At 42.7% G+C, this 23,689-nt stretch overlaps 7 protein-coding genes across 7 annotated transcripts; 2 read left to right on the top strand and 5 right to left on the bottom strand.

Annotated features, from left to right (window-relative positions):
* Nucleotides 1-1,425: 1,425 nt before the first annotated feature.
* On the bottom strand, nucleotides 1,426-4,565 carry EAF02_000618 (uncharacterized protein; the record flags this gene model as incomplete). Its single annotated transcript, XM_038896666.1, has 4 exons — nucleotides 1,426-2,400; nucleotides 2,474-2,571; nucleotides 2,728-3,305; nucleotides 3,391-4,565. The coding sequence occupies 4 exons, from the start codon at nucleotides 4,563-4,565 to the stop codon at nucleotides 1,426-1,428; spliced, it is 2,826 nt and encodes a 941-aa protein (XP_038763525.1).
* A 1,320-nt stretch (nucleotides 4,566-5,885) lies between these two features.
* EAF02_000617 (uncharacterized protein) lies at nucleotides 5,886-8,100 on the bottom strand (the record flags this gene model as incomplete). The annotated part of the gene is made up of 5 exons (XM_038896665.1): nucleotides 7,358-8,100; nucleotides 7,076-7,259; nucleotides 6,847-7,016; nucleotides 6,360-6,779; nucleotides 5,886-6,305 (listed from the first exon to the last, which is right to left on the bottom strand). Exons 1-5 carry the CDS (start codon nucleotides 7,490-7,492, stop codon nucleotides 5,886-5,888), a joined length of 1,329 nt encoding a protein of 442 aa, XP_038763524.1. The 5' UTR covers nucleotides 7,493-8,100.
* A 4,454-nt stretch (nucleotides 8,101-12,554) lies between these two features.
* Nucleotides 12,555-13,739, top strand: EAF02_000616 (uncharacterized protein; the record flags this gene model as incomplete). Its single annotated transcript, XM_038896664.1, has 1 exon — nucleotides 12,555-13,739. The coding sequence occupies one exon, from the start codon at nucleotides 12,555-12,557 to the stop codon at nucleotides 13,737-13,739; it is 1,185 nt and encodes a 394-aa protein (XP_038763523.1).
* A 1,433-nt stretch (nucleotides 13,740-15,172) lies between these two features.
* Nucleotides 15,173-16,383, bottom strand: EAF02_000615 (uncharacterized protein; the record flags this gene model as incomplete). Its single annotated transcript, XM_038896663.1, has 2 exons — nucleotides 15,173-15,839; nucleotides 15,908-16,383. The coding sequence occupies 2 exons, from the start codon at nucleotides 16,381-16,383 to the stop codon at nucleotides 15,173-15,175; spliced, it is 1,143 nt and encodes a 380-aa protein (XP_038763522.1).
* A 538-nt stretch (nucleotides 16,384-16,921) lies between these two features.
* EAF02_000614 (uncharacterized protein) lies at nucleotides 16,922-18,032 on the top strand (the record flags this gene model as incomplete). Its single annotated transcript, XM_038896662.1, has 3 exons — nucleotides 16,922-16,970; nucleotides 17,035-17,194; nucleotides 17,273-18,032. The coding sequence occupies 3 exons, from the start codon at nucleotides 16,922-16,924 to the stop codon at nucleotides 18,030-18,032; spliced, it is 969 nt and encodes a 322-aa protein (XP_038763521.1).
* Nucleotides 18,033-18,302: 270 nt separating this feature from the next.
* Nucleotides 18,303-19,990, bottom strand: EAF02_000613 (uncharacterized protein; the record flags this gene model as incomplete). The annotated part of the gene is made up of 7 exons (XM_038896661.1): nucleotides 18,303-18,676; nucleotides 18,729-18,848; nucleotides 18,900-19,112; nucleotides 19,203-19,398; nucleotides 19,629-19,673; nucleotides 19,727-19,828; nucleotides 19,877-19,990. The coding sequence occupies 7 exons, from the start codon at nucleotides 19,988-19,990 to the stop codon at nucleotides 18,303-18,305; spliced, it is 1,164 nt and encodes a 387-aa protein (XP_038763520.1).
* A 746-nt stretch (nucleotides 19,991-20,736) lies between these two features.
* Nucleotides 20,737-22,517, bottom strand: EAF02_000612 (uncharacterized protein; the record flags this gene model as incomplete). Its single annotated transcript, XM_038896660.1, has 2 exons — nucleotides 20,737-22,076; nucleotides 22,136-22,517. The coding sequence occupies 2 exons, from the start codon at nucleotides 22,515-22,517 to the stop codon at nucleotides 20,737-20,739; spliced, it is 1,722 nt and encodes a 573-aa protein (XP_038763519.1).
* Nucleotides 22,518-23,689: the final 1,172 nt, after the last annotated feature.

The following is a 23,689-nucleotide window of genomic DNA, read 5'->3' as shown; positions in this document are numbered from 1 at the left end:
TATTAGAATTGTAAGAACTATAATTATTACTTCATTAAAATTGATTATTATTGGCTGGGGGTGTTCAGTTAATAAGAAAGAAAAAGTAATAAAGTCTCTTTGAGATAAATAGATTGAATATAATAGTGATACTTGTAATTCTATATATTAAAAATTTATTATTTTCCGTTAAATAGATTTATTCGGAATCAGTCCTCTTCCTATAAGTAATATCAAATATTCTCAATATACCCAAAAAGGTATTATAATTATAAGATATTATTTGATTAGCTATTAGATGACTATACAATTGTATAATAAGTTATAAATAATATAATACTTTGCCTTAAAAGAATTACAAAAACAGGGTATAATTTATTCTTAAAATCTATAACTATAGAATCAGGAGTAAAGCACTTATAGAATACTTCTATATACTAGCTATATACACATAATCGTACATATACATAAGCGTGCACATAAGCGATCACAGCTGCGATTGGGTGCGATCCGTGACATTATATAGCTTTCAATATTAATATTCTTTTTACTAAAATCTAATATTATATCGATACTCTTTTTATTCAAATTATAGAAAAGGCTTTTGATAATTTCTACTCTATTTATTATAATTATAATCCCATATATCCTTTTTCTCACTGTATTAATCTAATAAAGTATTTTTAAGGTATTTATAGAAATTGCTACTAATATAATTTGCAAAGTAATTGTAAAAATCTGTATCAATATAATAACAATCTCATATAGATTTTCAACTCTAATTTTAGCTTTTTTTTTATTATAATATACTTTTTATTTAAATTACAGAAATTGTTATTAAGAGTTATACAATCTAATTAGATATTATTAAATTCTTTAAATTAGTTTAATTCTTTAATTAAATCCTTTAACTAGTTTATTGGGTAGAAAGATTTGTTTTTGTAATAGTAATAGAAAGACTTGCTTTTATAATGATAAATAAAAATAATAAAGTTTTTTTTCTTTTTTCGAATTAAATAAGAATTATTTCATTTTCGTTATTCTTTATTTTTCTCTTATTTCTTTATGTTGGTTCGAGAAAGATACGGAAGACGTGGTTCCCACTATCAGTAGGCCCCTAAATGTCTAATTGTATTCTATCTAAAGAGCTAGCTATGTGGGAAAATAGTAGGCCTTATATAGGCACTACTGAAAGAGCTAGTCTCTTTCGCATTCGCCTAAATCTCTTTGATACAGTAGCCATTGTATTGAAGTCATTCCTTTGAAGTGAATACCCTTGTTCACACAAATACAATATCCATCAGATTACAAAAAGTAAAAAAGATCAAATAACTACTAAACACCTCGTTCCCGTTCCCTTCCAATTCCTGCCCTTCCACCCAAACCCCAAAGTATAGAAATTATCCAACCTCATTCCCCAAGAAGATGAAAAAAATGTATATATATCTATCGACCAAACTTAATAGGAAAAACCCCACGTGCATGATCAATACCCGGGATCCCAATCACCTTCTCGGGTACAGCACTACTGCTACTGCTAGAACTCTTCGCCTCCTTCACTTCCTTTATCTCCTTTATCTCCTTCACCTCATTCACAATCCCTTTCGCCTCGACAATTTTTACCTCGCCATCTTTAATCCCCTGTCCCCGTTCCTGTTCCTTTCCCTTCCCCTTTCCATCCCAATTCTTCTCAATCGTCGAGTAATCTATTAATTCCCCCGAACTATTCATTTTCGCCTCTTCAATCCCGCGGGGTTTCATCTCTTTCCCATCAACCACCGTATGTATTCCCTCCACCACCTTAACACTCTGCACCCCCTTCTCCCCCTCCCCCTCTCCCATCCTCCTCGCCACCTCCACCCCATCAAAAACCAAATAATCCCACAACTCATTACTAAACCTCCCTTTCAAATCTCCCAATCCCCACCCCTGCTCCTTCCCAATCTCCCCCAGTACACTCCTAAACTCCCCCACTTCCTCCTTATACCCCACCTCTCTCAAATACTCCCTGGCACCCCTCCCTCTAATCCTCACCCCCTCCCACTCCTTCGCCCAATGAGGCCTCACATTCAAATCCTCCTCTTCCCCGCCAACCCTCATCCTCCCCCTATACCCCGCCCACAAATCCACCACCTCCTGACAAAACGGCACCCACTCCTCATCGCGCACCGCATCCGGCACGCTCAGAATCTCAATACTCGCCGTCCCCCAGCGATTTCCTCTCTGCGGCGCCATAATCAAATTCGAATCCCCCATAATCCGGAGCTCGAGCGTGAGCCGCATCGGCGTCTCCGAATCGCGATAGCAGAGATTGATAATGTCCCACCACGCCCGGCGGACGATGGTGTAATCGGGAGTGGCGTTGGGGAGACAGGGAATGGGGATTTGGAACTCAAGGTCCCGGACGCGCATGTTTTGGATCTGGGAGGGATGTTAGTTTGGGGTGGAGAAAGAGGCCGAGGAAAGAGGCAGAGGAAAGAAGGAAGAAACTTACGCCGCGACGGAAATGGAGACCGTTAGGAAGTGCGGTTTTGTATTCGACTGTTTTCTTTTGTTCGAATTCGTTGAATTCGAAGGGGGGGAGTGCGACCACTATTATTGCGGGTTAGAAATATACTTTTTTCTCTTCTTTTTGCTCGAGATATTCATCTCCTTTCTCTCCTTTCTTTCTTAACTCTCAACTCCTCCCTTCTCACACAAACTTAAAGATCAAACCAAAAAAAAGTAATAAAAAAAGTAAAAACTCACTCCCAAAAGTACTCAAAATACAAGCCTGCCACCTCCCAGGCAACAAACCAAACACCTCACTCCTCGTCAACACACTGCCCACCCAGCCCTGAACCCACTGCACAAACGTATCAAACGGGCTCGGATACTCGACTGCACCCTCCGCATCCACCGTCTCATTCCACGTATTAACCCACGCCTGCTGACTGCGCGTAAACCAAAACCATTCACTGTAATAGTCATTATTGGCTTTATCTTCAAACTCCCTTAGCGCGTCGGCGTACTGGGCCGGGGTCCAGGATTTGCGCAGCGCGATGGGGATATCGGTGGGAGAGAGAGGGGGAATGGCAAGTGCAATGTCGGGTTTGGTGGGACGCAGAATGGCGTACGTCATGGGGGAGAGGAGGAGCGTGATGTGGGTTACGATACCGAGGAGTCCGAAACAACCGGCGGCGGCGCGGAGGTGAGCGGGTTTTGTTATGGTGCGGTGGATACCGTTTGCGTCGATGTATTCGATGGCGCGAACGTAGTCGGATACTGTTTGATGACGACGACCCGCACCGTGACAAATGGGTCCGTTGACGCCGCCTGCTGTGACTCTGTTTGTGTTAGTATATATTGGCTTTCGCGAGTGCAGCTGCAGGCGAGGAGTTGTATGTTACAGAAACAGGAACGCAAACATACTCAACAAGAATAACATCCACCGGCAACGCCCATTTCCCATGACCCACCGCCCACCTCCTAAACTGTTCATTCGTCACCGCCGCTCCAACTCGACAAAACATTTTCCCCTCTTCATCCCCCGTCAAACTCAACCCCTCAATTTTCGGCGCCAACTCAATCGTCTTCAACTCATTGACATCCACCACTCCATCTCCATTCAAATCCACATCTCCTTTCTCCTCCGTAATACTCATGACATCTGGAATTTTCTCCACACTCTCCAAATTCAACATACTGACCAGAATCTGTTTATCCTGCGAGAAAGTATTACTCCACGAATGTCTGTACCCACTACATCTAACTCTATAGCCCTCGACTTTCGCCCACTTGACCAGATTCGACAGACCCAGCACCGTCGTAGGGACAAAAGTATAAAGCGGCGTATTCTTCACACTATTCCCCCAATTATGAAACGGGGCATTTTTATGGACTTCCATAATCCGCGCGCCTCTCTCATCCTCCCAGATCCTTGGCGATTGTCCACTTCCCAGCATCGAAGCATCCCACTTCTCCGTCAAAGAAGCCACAGGATTACTCTTGAGCAACGCACCCAAGTGACCATGCCTCCCCCAAAGCTCTCCCACATGATCCTCAACCTTCTGAATCATTTCAATATGTCCGCCCACCTCCTCCACAATCTCCCTCTCAATCTCCTCTTTCGCTTCCTGGATCTTCTTCATCACTTTACTCTGCACCAATTTCATCTTCTTCTCATGAGCCTTCTCCCTCACCGTCTCCTTAACCATCTCCTTAAAATGATGTTTCACCGCCGGAGACGGCGGAATATAAAACTCCCCTTTGACTTTCCCCATCCCCATAATCTCCTCCTCCTTCACATCCTTTTCATCATCCATAAACACTCGAATCTGCGCTTGCAACCCCGGTTCTAGTTCCTCAAATGCATGTTTAAATGTGTGCGTATTCTCCAGCACTCTCAGCAAACCTCGCAAGTGTGTTTTGGGCTCCACATTCCGATTTCTAATATCCCAGAGTTGTTTGCGAAATAAATTGAGTTTGGTGTGTGGGAAATCATCGGCGAGTTTTCCAATGTGGTCGATAATTTCTTGAAGTATGTATTCTGTGGTGAGATTCTCTAGAGGAGGGACGGGGAGACTTTCAAAATAATGAGAGACCATTGTAACTCGTTATAGTGAGAGTGAGTGTGACCTCGATCTTCTATATACTATATACTTAGTATGATATGCAGGGGGCAGATGCGAGATATGCGAGATGGGCAATTGTGAATAGCCGGTGGGGTAGTTGTTGGATTGCAGATTTAAGCGCCAGGTGTATTTGAAGAAAGTTTCTCAATGTAGAACAAGAAAAAAGGTTGGTTCTACAAGAATGAAGAGAGCAATGAAGGAAAACATTCTCGGAAACAAAACACAGGGAAAATCAATGCGTATAAATAATCTTCAAGTAATCCCTCCCTCGTCTGTCAAAAGTTGTTACGCCGTTATTGAAAATGTCCCTACTAACCCCTCCCCCCAAACTCACATCAGATCAGGTCAAAACCGAGCAAATAGGTCAGCTATCTTCGGGCCTTACCCACCTCCCCTACATAGACGCGGGAATGCCTCACGTCAGCTACCAATCACGATCCCTATCACCATCTCAGATAATTGTCCCGTGCATCATCGTCGTACAGCTTTTCCAGTTTGGTCAACTTCAATTGGTCAATCATCCAGTTCAGCTGTTTGTCTTGAACAGCCTTGTCGGAGACCATCACCAAATGTAGACACTGTTTCTACACCATTTCTTCAACAATACCGCTGAGCCTCAGCTCATGCTCGGTTTTCAATATTTGGGGTCGTAATCGGGCTTTTCATGGCTTGGAGTTATAATCGTAAAGTAACCCCCAATGTCAATCTTTACGTGTTTTGCGCTGAACAACTGATTATTTCACCCGTAACAATAATTTGCTAGTCTCATCAAAAGATTCCGAAACTTGCTGAGAAGACAGTAGCTGACATGAGCCACCACTATGGTACAAAACTTACCAATTGTGTAAATTGGTGATAGCCAACGGTGATTGACACTTCCCCATAAGCTTCGAGTTCGAGTTCAACAAGAAAAAAGACTGTTGGTAGAAATCATCCAGTAGCTCGATCAAGACTCACCAATTGTACGTATGGTCGAAGTGATGGGTGCCAAATTCCCAATAGCTGTCCAAGATATTGAATGAGAAAATCTTTCTTTGGATACGACTATAAACATCAGCCCAACAAATGCATGCCTCAAAATTAAACACGTTTGTACGAAATGCCAAAAGACAACTTCGAAATGCGACCTATACCCAAAATCATAACAAGAGTGGTCTTGTAACCCTCGATACCCTGGGAATAATCAAAACGCCTATACCCTCTTCCAAAAATTCCAATCCAGTCTATGATGACCCGTAATGACCAACTCCTTTCTTACCAATTTGATCAGACCCAATGTTTCCATCAAATGACTTAACGAATATCCAATTGAAAAGGTTTAAATCGTCCCCCAATGGTGGCGCATCTTGGACATTTTCTACGTGCTCCCTGCTCCGCCATGAGCACCTCGACACACGGTTGGCATATACCACATATGCATTCTGTACATGCGTAAGATTCTTTCAGGAAAGAAACGTTCTGACAAGCAGCACAGTAAATTTGTATATTTATTGTAGAGAAGCTTGGCGATGAATCCGAGAGCCCCTGTGATCCAATATTGAAATGATCACCACTTCCACCACTTTCAACTGATGGAAAAGGTTCTGGAGCTTCAGCATGATAAGATGGTGGAGTGAGTGCTTGTTGTAGTGGCGAAGCCTGATATCCTTGAAATTGTGATGCGGAAAATGGAGGCAATGAAGCACGATTTACTGAAACCGGGGATGGAGGAATCTGCATTTCCATTAGTATACAAGGAAGACCTTTGTATTTGCACATGGGACAAACCGGTGTTCTATCATCGTCTACATCTTCTGTAGCTGATGTTGCAGCATCAATCAAATCTTCCCATCGCTTGCCATAAAAGGCACTTGAAGGTTCGGCAGATTGAGCCTTACGATCATGACTTAAGCGTCGCAGATGAGTATGTTCCCCACGAGACTTTTGCCTCCTATGTTGTGGCTCTCGAGCACGCTTTGACACTGATTGTTTTCGAGGACGACCTGTGCTTGGATTTCTTTGAAGTGGAGGAAGAGTAGACGATCGTCCTGGGGGCGATAGTATAGAAGGAAGAAGGTCTCTGCGACGGTGAACATTGTAATGTGAAAATGGATCGCTAGTTGGTTCGAGTTTGTTGGAATGAATAGGAGGAAGCTCTATCGAGGCTCGCATTGCTTGTTTATGAGCTTCGTGATCTGACATCCAATCCTAATTGAATCCAGTTAACATTTTGCATCCTTTGTAATTGGAAAGTCGAGCGAGAAAATGAACCTACCACTTCGGATTCCCATTCATTATCCAATTTATGATTGTGTAGCTGTGCTAGAGTTGCTGCAGCGCTAGCGGCTGGAAGCATTGAACTATCGTCCACGATTCTGGGAGTATTCGGGGTACTCGAATGATTCGAATGTTCGCCATAATAGTTCTGTCTTTCGTGTGTGAAACCTGTATACAGCATATCAGTCAAGATGCAAGCCATGATTGGCAATTGAATTTCTACAGACTATTTGAAGTTGGAGCCGAGTTGGCAGTTGTTGGTGGTTGTGGTTGTGGTTGTGGTTGCGGACGCTCAGAGGGCGGGGTATTGATCATGAGTTGAAAGCTTTCTTCGGTCGCAGGAAGCTTTGAGATGTAATGTTCTGGATGAGCTCTTCTAATGTGCTCTTGCATGGATCGATATCGTTTTTCCTGTCCATCTCACTCGCTTGTTACCACGGATTGAACCGTACAAAAGGAAAGTAAGTTCCAAAGGGGTACAGCAGATACAGCAGAGTAGAGGCACTCACGCCGAGGCAACGTTTGCGACAACTGGAGCCATCTTGATTTCTCAATGGACAAACCACTTCATTATTCGCATCTGAAACGGAAAAGGACGATGTCAACGAAGAACGAGGAGGCATCGTCAATGTAGACTCGATCATTACCAGATCAAAATCGATAATGGGTGGTAATGGGTTAATGGGTAGGTAGGAAGATAGGTAGGTCGGTAGATAAGATAGGTAGATAGATAGGTACAGACAGAATCGTCGCACTGTTGTTTCGTATCTGGAGGGGGAGGGGGAAAGCGGGAATCTCTAAAAATGTATAATCTTGATAGCAAAATTTTGCATAATTATTTAATCAAAATGATATGTGAGGGTTAATTTTTTTTTTTTTTTGGTTGTGGTGCTGGTTCTGTCTCTTGATGTGATTCTTTCAAGGGAACAAAGATATAAGAAAGATTGAAGCTCAAAGCTATGTTTTTTTTGGCAAATGATTTCTTACAATTGATGTTTGAGAAAGAATGTGTGAGAGTGAGAGTGAGTGTGAGAGTGAGTGTGAGAGTAAGTGAGTAAGTAGTAAGTGAGTAAGTAGTAAGTGAGTAAGTAGTAAGTGAGTAGTGAGTAGTAAGTAGTATGTAAGTAGTGGTAATAGTAGTAATAGTAGTAATAGTGGTAGTGTGAGTGTGGCACTGAAGGAATCTTTTGACTGAGGGGTCTTTTTTCCCCTTGGGTCCCTTGGGTGGATTCGAAGGAAGGAAGAGCAGCAGTTGGAACTCGAAACTTAAAACTTAGATAACTATTAGAAGGAAGCTCTTTGCTTGCTCTTTGCTCTTTTTTACTAGTGGGGGTCAGAGTCAAGAGAAGAGCTTCGGATAAGAGCTTTTTTCCTCTTTTTTTTTTTCTTTCCCTCTTTTCTATCCATGCTTGTACATACTGGGTATCTTTGGAACTTTACATGTCTTTACTAGATGCTCAAGAGCCAATGAAAAGGGATGGATCTGGAGCTTTGGAGCAGCATCAGTGGAGAGCTTCTAAGGTCTAACATGGAGAGATGGAGATATACTCGGACTAGATAGGTAATACTACCTAGCTAAGTACTCGGAAGTATTGCTATGAACCGAGCTTACTCTGCTTGTCTCCTTGTCTCCAGTCCTCCCTTTCAAGCAAATCCTTTAGTCTTCGATCTTGTTTTAGTTAGGATTCGATCTTGTTTGAGTACTGCACTACTTGCTATGGCTTTGCTACTATTGCTATAGCTACCTATACATACATACCTTGTCATCTTGATTTCAAGAACCAGAGAAATCGAACAAACACAACATCCCAAGGAAATATGGCAGGCAAACCATGCAAACCAGCTCTCCCATTCATCAATCTCACCAACCCTCCCTCTCACGTTAAATTAGTCATGGTCTCAAAGTGAAATAACATCTCATGCCAGTGCCACCCACTCCACTACTCTCTCTCTCTCTCTCTATGTATATCAGCGGCAAAAGCAGGCAAAAGGCCAAATATCGGACCTTGAAAAGCTACCCTTTCCATAGCTAGTCAGGTCACATACCTCATACATACGCAGGTGCCTCGTGAGTCGTTGGGCACGATGTTCATGCGACCAATGCCATCCATTGAATAATAATAATTGGACTATCGGTGGAGAGGAGCTTTCCAAACGAAGTACCGCATCTCGCCTTCCTCCAATCAGACTCCCGTGGCATACTCGTGGATGGAGCATTTCTGGTCTCTCCAGCCCAATCCCTAGGAAGCAATTGACAAGTAAGAAGTCGAGGATCCAAAGTGACAAAGTGACTTGATCTGCTGATCTGCCGAAAAAAAGATTTTGTTGGATTAGTCCTTCCGAATGGAGAGCTGGGAAGGGGAAACCATACAAGATGATTATGTTACTTCGATGGCATCACGAATCACGATAATGGAATCCCAATTGGAAAAATTCGATAAGAGCTCTTTTTCTTTGGATTTTCTTTTATCTTTTATCTTTTATCTCTTATCAATCGTTGCATTGTCCTATACCCTTTTGGAAGCTCTCAAAGCAACACTCGGAAACTGGAGAACCCTGGGTACAGGACATAGCATAGCACACCTACCTAAGCTTACCCAATCTTGACTCGGAGGTGCATTGAGCATGCGAATACAACCCCAACAAGCTTAATCTGCTTCGCAAGCTCCTTTCTAGAAAGACAATTCGCCGACGGTAACACGAAAGGATTTGAAAATGATTTGTTCCACTCTACGAGTAATTGATGCTTTGATGATTCTTTCACATGTGAAGATTTGATAGCTGCTTGCATATCTTTGTAACAAAGTATTTGTATTTGTACCATTTCGTACGAGTATTGCAGTCTTATTGTATTGATTGGCCGCCGCTTGCTTTGAAGGGATGATCAAGTTAAAAAGGCCTAAGACTTGGTGCAAAGGAGATTTCTGCCAATACTTTTCAAACATGAACCAACGCCGTTTTGATTAATTAGCAGGAGATTCATGAGTCAATTGTGAAGCTAGGTCTTCACAATTCGACGATAATAATTAAGGAGCAGAGTCGGTTCAGAAACTTAAGCTCTCCAAGGTCCTTGTGATTAGTGCAGTGAGTTGGAGGAGATTGGAATGTACGAGTTTTGAGCTCTTGTGTAGCTTAATGCTAGGTAGTTCGATTCAACAGTTCACTTGCATATTGGATCCATGAATCGTCGAAACCGTTGCATTGGTTTTTCATCCTGCTAGTAAAGTTGGGGTAAAGTTCGAGAAGGTCTATTCGAAGCTTTCTTAACGGCCAGTCCGAGAAGGTCTGTTCGAGATTTCGAGTTATATTGTTAATTAATGGTAATTTGTGAATCCGAGATGAATTGCCATTGGGATATCCTTGATGCTTTTTCTTCGTCGTGTTGTAGTGTTCACAGAGTGTGTCGCATGTACTTAGAGAGTACTAGGTATGTCTATAGCAAATTGATGAGGTAGATGCCCTGAAAAGTATATTCAAGCAGAGATCGATAGAACTTGGAGAACGATACTTCTTCTGTTAATGAAGTGAAGGAGAAACACAAATTTATATAGGAAACAAGACGAGGGTATACCTAGTGCTAACGACAACTTCGCTCCTTCACCTGTTCTGAATGTTTACCATTCGATCTCTTTATACAGAGTATGATAACAGTAGTAAATGACGCTCCGCTGGCCCCCTGGGAGCCACTGCCGTGGAGGCCGACTAATTAGATAGAGAATATTCCACTGTAAAAATCTTCGAGCGCAGCGAGCTATGGGGGTTTGGGGGCTTGCCCCATGATGATTCATGAAGCCTATCAAATCTATAAATACCTATCATAATTGAACCACTTGCCGATTTGCACGAATACCCTTCCACTCTCTAGAATTGAACTTTATCAAATCTCGTTCTCGTACATGTACTCCCCCTCCATTCCCATCTTCACATTCCTTCGCATCATATAAGATCCGACATTGACATGACATTCTATTCTCATGAATGGGAGTGATGATTCATAATATGGTTTGTCGTAGAGAAATAGCGTAAACACCAAAACATTCCATCAAGATAATACTAACTTAACATTCATTCGCGTTGATGATTTTCTTAACTATCCTGTCGATCATATAAGTGAGGCTTGCAGTGTTTTTTGGCTGAGGCTATGATTTTCTAACCTGTTAAGACTTGTATCTTCACAATGAGGCTGGTACATTGTAGACCTAGGTAGGTATCTAATGATAGCAGCTCGAAAGTCTGGATTGATATGGAAAGTTTATGAGATACTCGTTGGAATTCGGAACCTACTTCGTACATATACATATACATACCTATACGATGGTTGGATGGGTAAGTAATATAAAACCCACCAAAAAGCGACCATGCTTTTCTCCATATTTAGAGGCTTTAGCCAATCATATTGTTACGCTGGTTGAAAATTTATATAGTGAATTCTAGGTGGTGGAAGTATTGTAAAAGTCACATTTTATTCAAAATTATTTACTTTTTTATTGAAATTAATGATTTCGATTAGATTTTAAATTCGAATCCTTATCCTAAACCTATTTAGAACTTATAGAAATCTTCAAATGCTTCAAATACTAAAAAACTATTAGAATTGATAAAAAGCAAGTAAAAGCTTCAAAGATTGAATTTTGAAGGGAACAGTTCAATATCTATTCGAATCGCTTAAAGCAACAGCAAAATCTATAAAAACAACAAGATTTTAGTAAAAGTGGGGTTTACATTACTTACCCTTCCAACCATCGTACATATACATATGCTAGTCTTCTAGTGTGCGTATACATACGTATTCACGAAAACATTCCAGCTTCAAAGCTCGCGTATCGTTCCTTCAATCGATCTTTCATCTCTCTCCCCACCAATCAAATCCACTACACGGCAATCCAATTATTGAAACAAGGAAAGAGGAACCACTTTTACCAATTTTCACCACCACAGCTGAAAGCTTCTTCGTCAAATCCTGCTTGAAAAATGATCGACGTCCCCGAAGCAGGTTTATCATTAACCATTTGGAGAAATGAAGGTGCTTATATTTCAAATGGTTAATTATAACCGTACGGTACTTCCGTAGAATGATCCACTTTCGAGATATTGATTGACATCGAAGCTCGACGAAATGGTACAGAGGTATGAAGTATGAGCTTTCATTGAAGATATACAAGGTCAATGATATATCATATACATATAGTATGTTTTCGCAAAGAGCAACTCAGGTATGGTCATCTACTCGGAAAACTCTCCTCTCCCAAATAAGGGTATTGTTCGGTCAAAATGATAGGCGTTCAATAGATCCAAGTACTTCGTACAATAATTTCTCTCTGTCGGGTAACCTTTCCATTTTCATCTAACAAACGGGGATTTTGATGAGTTACTAGGCAGTGTGCCGCTTTGAATCTTTGCTTCTATAAACAACTTCTTCCACATCATCCCGCATTGGATCTTCTTCCATACCCTTTTAAATATGTCATCCAGTGCCCGTGTTTCGACGAGTATGTGGACTCACTTGTCAAATTCAACTTGATTCATTGATTCACCACCTTGCTTCCATGTCAGAAAAATCTTTACTACCCATCTACTCCTACAATCAGAGTCAATCTATATCTCCTTGCCGTCCTCCTTTCTCCTTTTGGCCTCACCCTCACTTTTACTTTTTGGATACTATGAGTTTTACAGACTTTCTCGATCTTCTCATATCTCGATTTGAAGATGTCCTTGACAGTTAAGCATCTAAACAATGATGCATCATTCCTCCTGACCTTCTCGCCCATCTCCCCCTTTCCTCCATCTCCAGGCGGACCTGGACGACATGAAAGCTCCTTTACTATCCTCCTCGATCCATGGATATCCGGTCCTTCTAAAATCTTCCACCACAAATTCTCAATATCTCATCTCAATTCACCCTCATGCATATCTTCTCTCACCGAACTCCCAGAACCAGATCTGGTGATAATAAGTCAAGATAAAACCGATCACTGTCACGAAGAAACTCTCAAACAACTCTCTCCAGATGGAAGCAAGACATTAATCCTTGCAGAACCCGGAGCCGCAAAGACGATCAAACGGTGGAAATATTTCTCTCCCTCGAAAGTCATCCCTCTTAAACGCTGGGAAGATTCTCGTCTGCGTCGCCCTGACAGTATCCTTCGATTTCCCGTACCTCCCCTATCTCACAATGGGGTCGCGGGCGAAGTGACTATTGCATTTCTCCCTCAAAAGAACGATCTTACAGGACTGCACAATGCAATTGGGATAACATATCGACCACCCACCCTCTCAAAATCCTTCTCCCATCAAGATGAAAACGCATACGCTACACCACCCTCTTCACCCAACTCCATCGCCTCTACCCTCTCTAGCCCTAACGAGCGCGCGCTCTCTGTCATCTTCTCTCCGCACGGCTGTACATACAACACCCTCGCTCCCTACGCATCCTCGCATCTCGTCTCGGAAGCGGCTCTCCCTCTCACATCTCTTCTCCACCCCTTCGATCGTATCTCAAACCCTTGGTACCTGGGCGGAAACATCATATCCGGCTTCCCCGGCGGCGTATCGATTGCGCAAAATCTCTGCGCCAAAACGTGGATTTCCGCCCACGATGGCGATAAGACGAGCACTGGGATGGCGACGTGGAGTCTGAAGAGTGAGAAGTGGGAGAAGGAAGATGTGGAGACTGTGGTGTCGCCAAGGAGTGAGAAATTTAATGAGAAGAAGGGTATGGGTACAGAGGTTTTAGTGTTGGGGAGTGGAGAGGCCGTGAGGTTGGTGCATGGAGGTGATGTTTTTGGGATGGGAGTCAGGATTGAGAGGGTGGATGGGGAGGGTGGTGGTAATGATAACTGTGATGAGAGGTTACAGGAAATTGGGACGAAAGATATTAGGGAAGTGTGTTGATTTGGGGTGCGATTAATCACGGCGAGATGGATTTACTAATGAATATCTCGGCTAAGGGAATTTACATGGAAAACTTGGGTATGGAATTGCAACCGGGGAATAAATATATTCACGATTGGGTCATTGACAGTAATAACTCCCATAGCCATGCTATCGCTATGAGGCACTAGGATACACGGCGTTTCATCTCCTGACGTATACATTTTTGTATTTAATTATAGTTTCTTTTATACCATTATTTGGATTGGGTTAATTTAGTCGGTATAGCATACACAAGTAGCTAGCTAGTATATAGATAGGTACCTAGGTATTGAATACCCGGGAATAAAATAAAGAGTTTCATATAGGTACTCATTTATACTCATTTGATGTCATTACATCTCGTCTTATCAGATCTCAGTTGTCGAGTTGGAAATAGCTGTGCAGGAATATTACTGATTCGGTTTCTGTTTATCTTGGAAATCGAGATTGATGGCGTATATATCTATCTACCTACTAGGTATCTATCTTCTTACCACATATACTCCCAAATATCAGACTGCGCGATCGGGATATCTTACTAGTTAGGTATGTAGATATTTAGGTAGGTACCTATACATAGGACTAAGCTCATCACCATCAATTTCTCTCTGATAGGTTTGAGTTTTGAAAGATGGGTTTATTTATTTATTTATTCATATCAACTACACTATCAACTAACCTCCGATACCCACCCAGAGTACAGAAGTACCTACCTATCTGGGTAATAAATTAATATATCTATTCATGAATCTCTCTGCACCTTCCCTCCATTCCCACCCCTTAAATACGCGATGCGATGCTATTGCGATGCTATTGGATGATTGATGACTGTGATCACGATTGCGATTGCGATTGCGATTGAATTATTTGAGTGAATCAACTATATACTTGTTAACTATCTAGCTGGAGGTACCTAGTATCTAATATCTAGCTATCCATCCATCCCCGAGACCGAGAAGAAGGGATGGGAAGGTGCTGAGCAAAGACTCGATTGATTATAAGATTATGATGGTTGGATATGTAGGAAATATATCTATATCAATCTAAATATCGCGAGTAGGGTTTTCTCTTGTTCTTTAGTTTGATAAATTAAAGACCCTCGATCTTTGAAATTGCATTTGTATGATTTTTCAAGAAGGGAAAGGTGGTGAGTTTGATTATTCTTTGTATAAATAAACTCAGGAGACTGGAGACTATAGTATTGTGAATAGAGATAGGAACCTTGAAATATCAAGCAAGCTAATCAAAAAGACGGATGCACTTGCAAATTCGTGACCTTTACGGGAATGTACCTCAAGTTATTTTCCTCTTCCATTTTCCCTTTCCTTTTCGCACCCTGCGAAGTAATGACTGTAACCCACTGATAAGCTCTTCTCATCAGTTTCTAAGTCGATATATCCCTTCATCTATCACTACCTCTTTACCGCCTTCCCTTTCAACATCGATTCCCTCATCGCAGCTCTAGCACTCCTACTTCCACCTAACTTCGGTCCTTTCATATACAATTCCTCCTCCGTCTTATCCTGAGCCCCTTTCTTCTTATCCTTCGCCGCTTTTTCAGACATCTGTTGCTGTCTCTGCAAAGATGCATGAGAACTAGCTTCTTCCCAATCCTTGCGGAATGATTCTGCGACCATTTCATCATTGGCCAATCCTGCCGTGTGATTCATTTCCTTACTCGAAGGTACGGGCTCGTAGATATCGAGACGATTTTCATGAAGAATAGCATCTACGAGGGCATCGCGTTGAATATCATCGCTTCCTCTTCTTTTGCGACCACGCCAGGGTTTACCATCGCGGCCAAGACGAGGCTTGGGGAGAGCTTGTGTAGATTCTTCGAGTTCGATGACTTCACCTGCTGCTTTTCTGCGAGCTATTTCTGTTCGATATGCATTTCTTGCTCTTGATTCTTCTCCTAGATCGATTTCGAGAATTTGACCCATTGTAGTAGGTGCTCTTTGAGATTCTTTAGATTGAGTTGTAGAAGTCTCATTCTTTGGAGTTACTGCTTGAGGGTTTGTGAATGGAGAATCAGCGGATTGAGATGTATGTCCGAGTTTCGATTCTATATATGCCATCCTATACTATTAGTCACCGCACTTACACCCAAGCAGTTCTCTCTCGGGAAGAATACGAAATGTACTTACATATGTTTATCAACACCACTCCCCACTACTCCCATCTGCGGCGCAAATCGTCGCATTGAAAGTCCACCTTCAGGTTGTGTTTCCTCTGTATCCTTATCCTCATATTTCACCAGCGCATCTCCATCTCCTTCATCGTCATTCCCATCTCGAATTTTAGATTCGGCTTTGAACTCCACCCCTCCAATTTTCTTTCGTTGTTTTCGCAGACGTAGAATTTCTGATATATTTAGGGGCGTATCTTCCATTCCACCTTCTTCATCTCCCCCCTCTTTTTTGATAGGAATGGAACCCGAAGCAATGAGTTCATCTAAACTTTGTTCTGTGGGTATAGCTGCTGCCGTTGGCGCGGGCGTGTTTGTGGAGATTTCGGATTTTATCTCATCATGATCATCTTGATTTCGCTGTCTATAGATCTTGCGCTTTTTGGAAGGTCGAAATAACGGTATTGGGTCTGGGTTTGGAATTGGAGATGTCATGATTGGTGTTTGGAGGGTTGATGGGCCCAGCAATTTGGTGTGTTGAATATTGTATTTGTAGTTGAGCAACTTGTATGTGAAGGAAGATGAAGCTCGGATCGGGATGGATAAGATATTGATTGTGTTAGCGTCTACTGATAGGCTTTAGCTACATGGCGCTAAGGGTCCCTGTGCATTGGCAGATCACGTCCGAACAGCTGAATGATACTGTCTCTAATCTTCAACAAGGTACGATTAATTTTACTTGTCTCCATTGTTCCAAAATTATTCATCTCTTGGTATTGTATATTTCTAAAGTAAGATAAATGATAGAGCTCGTATATATACCCTATTTTACCGAGATACTAATAAGGTAGGTGGGCATGTAATGCATTTCTGTAAATGGCCAGGTGAGCAAGGCTAGTAAGTGGTATATTGTGGGGTAAGCTCCCGAAGCGCAACATCAATTGAAGTTCCATCAGCACTCGAAAGTCTTTGGGATTTTGAAGCTCGTCAACTTGTTTCAACCTTCAATTGATCTCTATTCTTCAAAATAGCAATGTCGCGAAATGCAGCAGCTTCTGTCCTCCGAAGGGCTCTCCTCTATGGTATGCTATCCATCTGATCACCATGCATGGAAGCTCCCTCATGGGTAGCTAACCTACGAACAAGTGCCCTCATCTTCACCCAAGTTTTTAGAGAAATCCCGAGGGCTGAAGGTTGATACTGTTGCGTATGATCTGGAAGATTCGGTGACATTGGGGAATAAGGAGATGGCAAGGAAAAATATTGTGGATTTTCTCAAGGGTAACAGACCGAAAGATGTAGGAGAGTATGTATTTTGTATCTGATGAGTCTTTTTGTTCTCCGGAAGATGGAAGTATATGTGCTGATTCCACTATCGCTATAGATTGGCTGTACGAATCAATTCCGTTTCATCAGGCCTCGCTCTACAAGATCTCACTCAAGTCCTCAAGAGTCAACACCTTGACACTCTCGTAGTACCCAAAGTAAACTCGGCTTCCGATCTCCACTTCATAAATGATATTCTTCGTCATACTCTTCCCTCACGACATCCATCTACTCCATCGTCTTCTTCCAACCCAGTCAAGATACTCGCTCTCATAGAATCCGCACAATCTCTCATAAATCTCTCATCAATCTGTCAAGCATCTCCCTACCTACATGGCCTAATATTCGCCGCGGAGGATTTCTCTTTGGATTTAAGCATTACAAGAACGCCTAGTCTTGACGAATTTCTATACGCGAGAAGTCACATAGCAACATGTGCACGAGCATTTGATATCCCATCGACCATTGATTTAGTGTGTACATCATATAGGGGAAGTGAGGGACTAGCTCGTTTGGAAGAAGAATCTCTTCAGGGAAAGGGTTTAGGGTTCAATGGAAAACAATGTATACATCCTTCCCAAGTGGATATTGTTCAAAAAGCATTTGCACCGGGAGAGAAAGAAGTCGAGTGGAGTGTACGAGTGGTCATTGCGGATGAAAAGGCGGAGAAGAAGGGGAAAGGAGCATGGACATTGGACAACAAAATGATTGATGCGCCAGTTACAGGAAAGGCAAGAGAGGTAGTTAGGAGAGCAGAATTATGCGGCTTTGATGTTGAAGCTATGAGGGAAAAGTGGAAGGGCCAGGAACCTGAATGATAGGACAAGCAGTTCAGACCCGTGTTTGCCATTGGCTGATGACTTTTCATTCGAATCTTTCCGGCGAAAGACTTTCATTTTCTACTGCCTCAAGTCTCTAGATGTACATTGTTATGCAGATAGGTATTCTCTAGTAGTAGATGGCTAAACTCGTCTCCACTAACCTACATCAACCATACCAGATCTATCCTCTCCTAACGATCACAACTTTCGGGGGGTTTCTCTCAGGGAATTTGCATCCTGGCTTGGTGGCTAAGCTAAGATGTTAGATCACTTAGGACAATTCCAATTCATTAGTTGGAGAGGGGGTAAACGTGATGGCGTTAGTTCATCCCATGCAGTCATGAATTGCAACATTTTGTGCTCTTCATTAGCCATAGCAACAATAGCAAGCCCAAATAGACGTCCATCTGTCTGAGAGTAGCCTAAGGGAACAGTTCCTACAGGATATCCTGCGGCGGCGGCAACAGTAGGCATGCGACCATCCATGGATTCAATAACTACATCAAGACCAAATTGATGTATTGTCTTATCAATTCCATTCGTTTTGGCTGACTCACTTATCAGCGATACTCCTTCAGCATATTTTTCCTCAGACATTTTGTCTTCCAATGCACTTTCCAACAGTTGCTGGCCTGGATGTTCTTCACAACAATCAGTTATGTTGCAAACAGAATGGATCACAAATTCACTTACCAGCCGGCAGGGCAAACTTTGCGTTTAGCTTGTTGAATTTCATTATGTCTGCAATGCTTTTCATCGAACTGCTGGGAAAGTTCTTCAAGAACTTCTCCCACGCTTTCGCAAAATCATGGTCTGTATGAGATCAAAATATGATTATTGACACGCAAAAAGGGTACAATTTACTCCATAGTTGATCGAGAGCATCATCACCATCGAGTTGAAGCTCATCCACAGAAGTCATAGGAACATTTTCATGCAATGTCGTTCCGTGTTCAATGAGCTTTTTCTTGGTATCCATGTAAGCTTCGCGTTGTTGGGTAATGAGCACAGGATCTGGGATGCAAACAAATTCAGAGAACCCCCAGAATATATCATCCACAAAGCCAACAGTTTGACCTTTTCAACTTGTGTTCAAAGCTGGAGTGGTGTTTGTGCCAAGGATGATATCTACCAGGTATGCCAAGTCTTGTGCCGACTTCGCCATACCACCGACACTGTCTGTTAATGCAGACCAAGGAGCTGTACCTTCGGTTGATGCACGACCCACGGTTACCTTTATACCGAATAGTGCTGCACGGTTCGCAGGCTGCGTGATCGATCCATCTGTCTCGGTTGCGATTGCTAGTGGTGCAAAGCCGGCTGCAACACCAGAAGCACTTCCCGATGATGATCCTGCTGGAGCCTTCAGAGGAGTTAGTTCATTTAGATCTTTGAGTGTGAAATGTTTTGTTGATATTAACAGTTTGTTTGAGTAGTTTTTCTACTTTAATAAGCTCTTTAACAATATACGGTGACTGGGTTTGTCCTCATAAGGCTGACCATCCTGTCGTTATGCCAAAACCTTTCCAGCCACTCGTTTCCTATGACCGCAGTGATTAGTAGCTACGCGAACAGAGATGCAAATGCACCTACCAATAAGTTTGCCTTTCCTATAACAATCATACCCGCTTTCAAAATCTAGACGACATTTTAGCACGTCGTTCAACGCATGGAGCTAGGACTTCACCTACGTGATCGACGATAGGAGCATTATGCTGGGGAACAGAACCAACCAAAGCATATGAGCCACAAGTAGTATCCATTCCCAGAGACACATCAGTACAAATGTTGTCCTAAAAAATTGTTTAGATGGATTCCTTTGCTATGGTTGGGTAGCTTACCTTCACAGTAACTGGAATGCCATGGAGGGGGCCTCTGATATGCCCAGCAGCACGCTCATCATCAAAAAATTTTGCGATATCGAGTAGAATTTTCTTGGGTGCTGTGCTTATCATTGCATTCAATTTTAGGCTTCAATTATTGTGTCTCTCAATTTGGCTGAGGTATAAATCCACAAGCTGGACCGAACTCACTTTGCCACCCTGGAGTAACTTCATCAAGTCACTAGCCGTAGCGGTGATTTGTTCCTGTGTATAGTATTCCCTTCTGAAACTTTTTCTGTTCTATCTACATCGCCCTATTCAGTTTTGTAACGGCTTCTCCTCTTCTTTCTTTTTTCTTTTTTCTTTTTCTCCTTCTCGGTTTCTTCGTCTATAAAGAGTTTGTCTGTCGGCTAGACGTAGACGGAGCTATGATAGTATTCAGTAATCATGTCCGCTTGGGTATAGCTTAGTTTCAACACCCTGTGAGTAGATTAAAGAATGTCCTAGAGTGAGTCAAAGAATGAAGTAAACGATTAGGGAGTCTACCTTGAATGTTGAATGAAATCTAATTACGTATATGTAAGATCTTACATGTGTAACAGTTATATAATAAAGACACTCATGCATTCCGCAATATACAAATAATGAGTAAAACAAAAACCCGATAAACAATTAAATATATATATGGAATCGCACTACAAATAGTTATAAATATGTAAATAAATAAGTGTATATAACAAGATATACCAGCATCACGATACACAATATCGCAATCTTACACCTACTATATTAGCACGGTGTATATGTAAACTACCCACCAGCAAAAGATCCGAAAACTCCAAAACTTCCAGCTTTCCACTCAAACAATCCATAAATATCTATCTCCCTCTCGCTTCTCTCGCCCTCCTCCTCTCCTCCTCCGCTTCCGCAATCGCCTCATCAATCCTCCTCTCTTCCTCCTCCAACCTCGCTACCTCCTCAGCTGACATCCCCGGTTCGCTGAGGAAAGGTGCTTGTAACGCCCCTTTATATACTTTCGGCACGTCTAAATTAGTGCGACTTCCATTTCTATCCCCATTCATACCTACTGCCCCACTATTTGCGCCTGCGCCTACATTATCCGTATACGGTTCCTGATCAAAGATACTCCTATCGCCGATACGTTCGCGACTATTTTCTCGACTGAGATCTACGATATTGTTCCCCGCACTGCTGTTTACGGGGGATACGGACCGAGAGATCCCGGAAGCGATGCTCACGGCGCGACTTCCTATCACTTCGCTTCGCAGCGTGTTGGCAGCTTGGCTGCGGCGCGGACTGATGGGTACGGGTGTGTTTGCTGTAAAGGCACTTCCGGGCGCAGGCAAATCTTGGTGGAGATCATCATCGTGATCGAATGTTCCGCCGAGGATTCCGGCACCGCGAGATGTAAGAGGGGTGTTTGTATCGCTGCGATCAGTGAGAGCGAGTTTTTCGGCGATGAAGAGGGAGTTGGAGTCATTGTTGTGTTTGAGAGAGGAGGAGAGGAGAAGATTCTCGGGAGTGCGGGAGGCGTTTTTAGGGGGGTTCTTGCGGCGGCGGCGGAGGAGGAGGAGGAGGGCTAGAAGGAGGAGGAAGACGAAGATTATGGCGCCGAGGGCGATGCCAATTTTGGCGCCTAGGGAGAGTCCGCTGGAATTCGAGGAGGTGGAGCTAGAATTAAATGAATCAGAGGTGCCAGTTGCACTAGCTGAGCCGTCGGTACCAGTTGGCGTTAGTATGGGTGTTGTTACAGTCGACGCATATGATGTTGAAATGGGTATATTGGGCGCAGTTGTTGACGCTGATATCACTGTTCCTCCTGAAGGCAAAAAGATTGCCGTGCTTGCTGTGACGGATAGCGGAGCCGTTGGAGCTGCATAGTTTGTGATGGCTGCCACAAACGAGCTTGCGAAAGCTGACATGGATGACGATTCGGCTGCTACCAAATCTGCTGTCTCTTCTCGTCTCTGATTGACAAGTGAGGGGCTACGTAATATCTGGAAGTACGGGCTGTAAGACTCGCAGGTGAAGCCCGCAACAGTGTCGTTACCATTGTTGAAACACAGAAAGAAAGCCGAGTTCGGCTTTGTAAAGGTAGAGAGGCCTCCACTAGTATTATAGAGATTGACCTCTAAATTCGCCGTTCCTGTTTTCTGGACTTCGATTTGACAAGAGGGGTCATTTTTTAGACAAGTGACTGCAATTTTGATTAGACCTGCCTTAGAAGAGACGGATGTTCTCTGGTCAATTACTTACATGTGAGGGGTATAACATAATATATGTTGGCCGATTCTGGTGCTTGGAAATTTGTAGTATAACATAAAGCCAAAGATTTCGCGTCTTGTGGTCCTTGCAATCCAACTTCGAAACGGGGCGTATAGCTCTGATTCAAAGACACAGTACGCTTCTCTTCAAAAGAAGGCCACGTAGTAGGATAATACCATGAAGCCCCTTCAACTTCATCACCGGCACCTCGAGAAGTGTTAATTTGCGGCGATAACGACGAGCTCCTCTTGTACCCATAGCTGTCCTGCCCAATTTTCCTTCCGTCCGTCTTTCCGTCGTGACCACCAAACGCCATGCCCAGTAACCCGCACCAGACCACCAAGACCCTCCATCTCTGAATCGATATAATCATTTCCAGCTTTCTCACTTCCTATTATCCCATTCATATATCAACCCAACATTATCGCTTTCTATCCACTTAATAATCTTCCAATATTCTGCGAACACTTGTCGCATTTGTCGTTTTCAAATTCAAATTCGAATCCAAATCCAAATCCAATAAGTTCAAATAATCGTTTGCTCAAACAAATAATTAATCAAGCATACATACATACATACATACACATGTACAAAATTACCAAAAGAAGAGAAGAAAAAGAAGAAGGGAAAAAATCCTCAAGAAAGCCTATATGACCAGGGAATATACCAACACATTAATCAACACCCCCCCTACCTAGCCTTCCATACATTCATACATAATCCATTGCACCAAAATCCTTCACTCTCAATCAATTAATCAATCATCGTTAGGATTTTTAAGCATCCACGCTCACATACATGGCATGGAGGCGCAGCGCGGGTGGGTATGTACAGTGAGATCAAAGTGAGAAGTGAGAATGGGATTTGGCGTGGATAGGTTAGGTTAAGTCAGGTTAGGATATTTTCTACCCTGAAGCAATAGGATGCGCATGCACGTTTGCGGGCTATTTATTAGCGCCCTCACCATTGGTTCGGTTAGCCCGTGAAGGATGGGTAAGCTATGCGCCCGCTCCCTATTTTCCCCCTCGCTCCCGCCAATGATGGGGCTCCATGTGCTGATTGGTATGTGAATGTGGTACGCAAACTGTTTGTATGTCACTGTAGGTATGAGGGCATGGAAAGTGTGTGTGAGATTTGGGGGCTGAGAGGGAGGTGCACGCATGAGCAGATTTGTATTTGGGGTGGGATGGGTAGATCTTTGTTCATCTTGCACTTTTATTTTAGACGCGGACCCATCTTTTGACCGGGTCTGTCTGTTATTTGATAGACCGATTTTGTGATGCGCGGAGGTGATGGTGATGGTGATTGTGATTCACAATCGATAAATTATTGATGCTAACCTTATATGCTAAGCGCCTGTCCCATTTTCTCTCTACCTGATCATTTCACGACATGGCACGATGGAAACATGATGGAAATAAACGATGTGGTATCACTATCCACAATCCATAAGCCTCTTCGTAATTCATTCGGTAAAGGATGTGAAGATCTCACACTGATATTGAGTTATTTACTCGTCATACTTACCACTTCTAGGACCCAAGT

The sequence above is a fragment of the Botrytis sinoallii genome (genome assembly GCF_014898435.1).
Source record: "Botrytis sinoallii strain Bc 23 chromosome Unknown BSIN_001, whole genome shotgun sequence".
NCBI lineage: Eukaryota > Fungi > Ascomycota > Leotiomycetes > Helotiales > Sclerotiniaceae > Botrytis > Botrytis sinoallii.
This window is presented reverse-complemented; position numbering and strand designations above follow the sequence as displayed.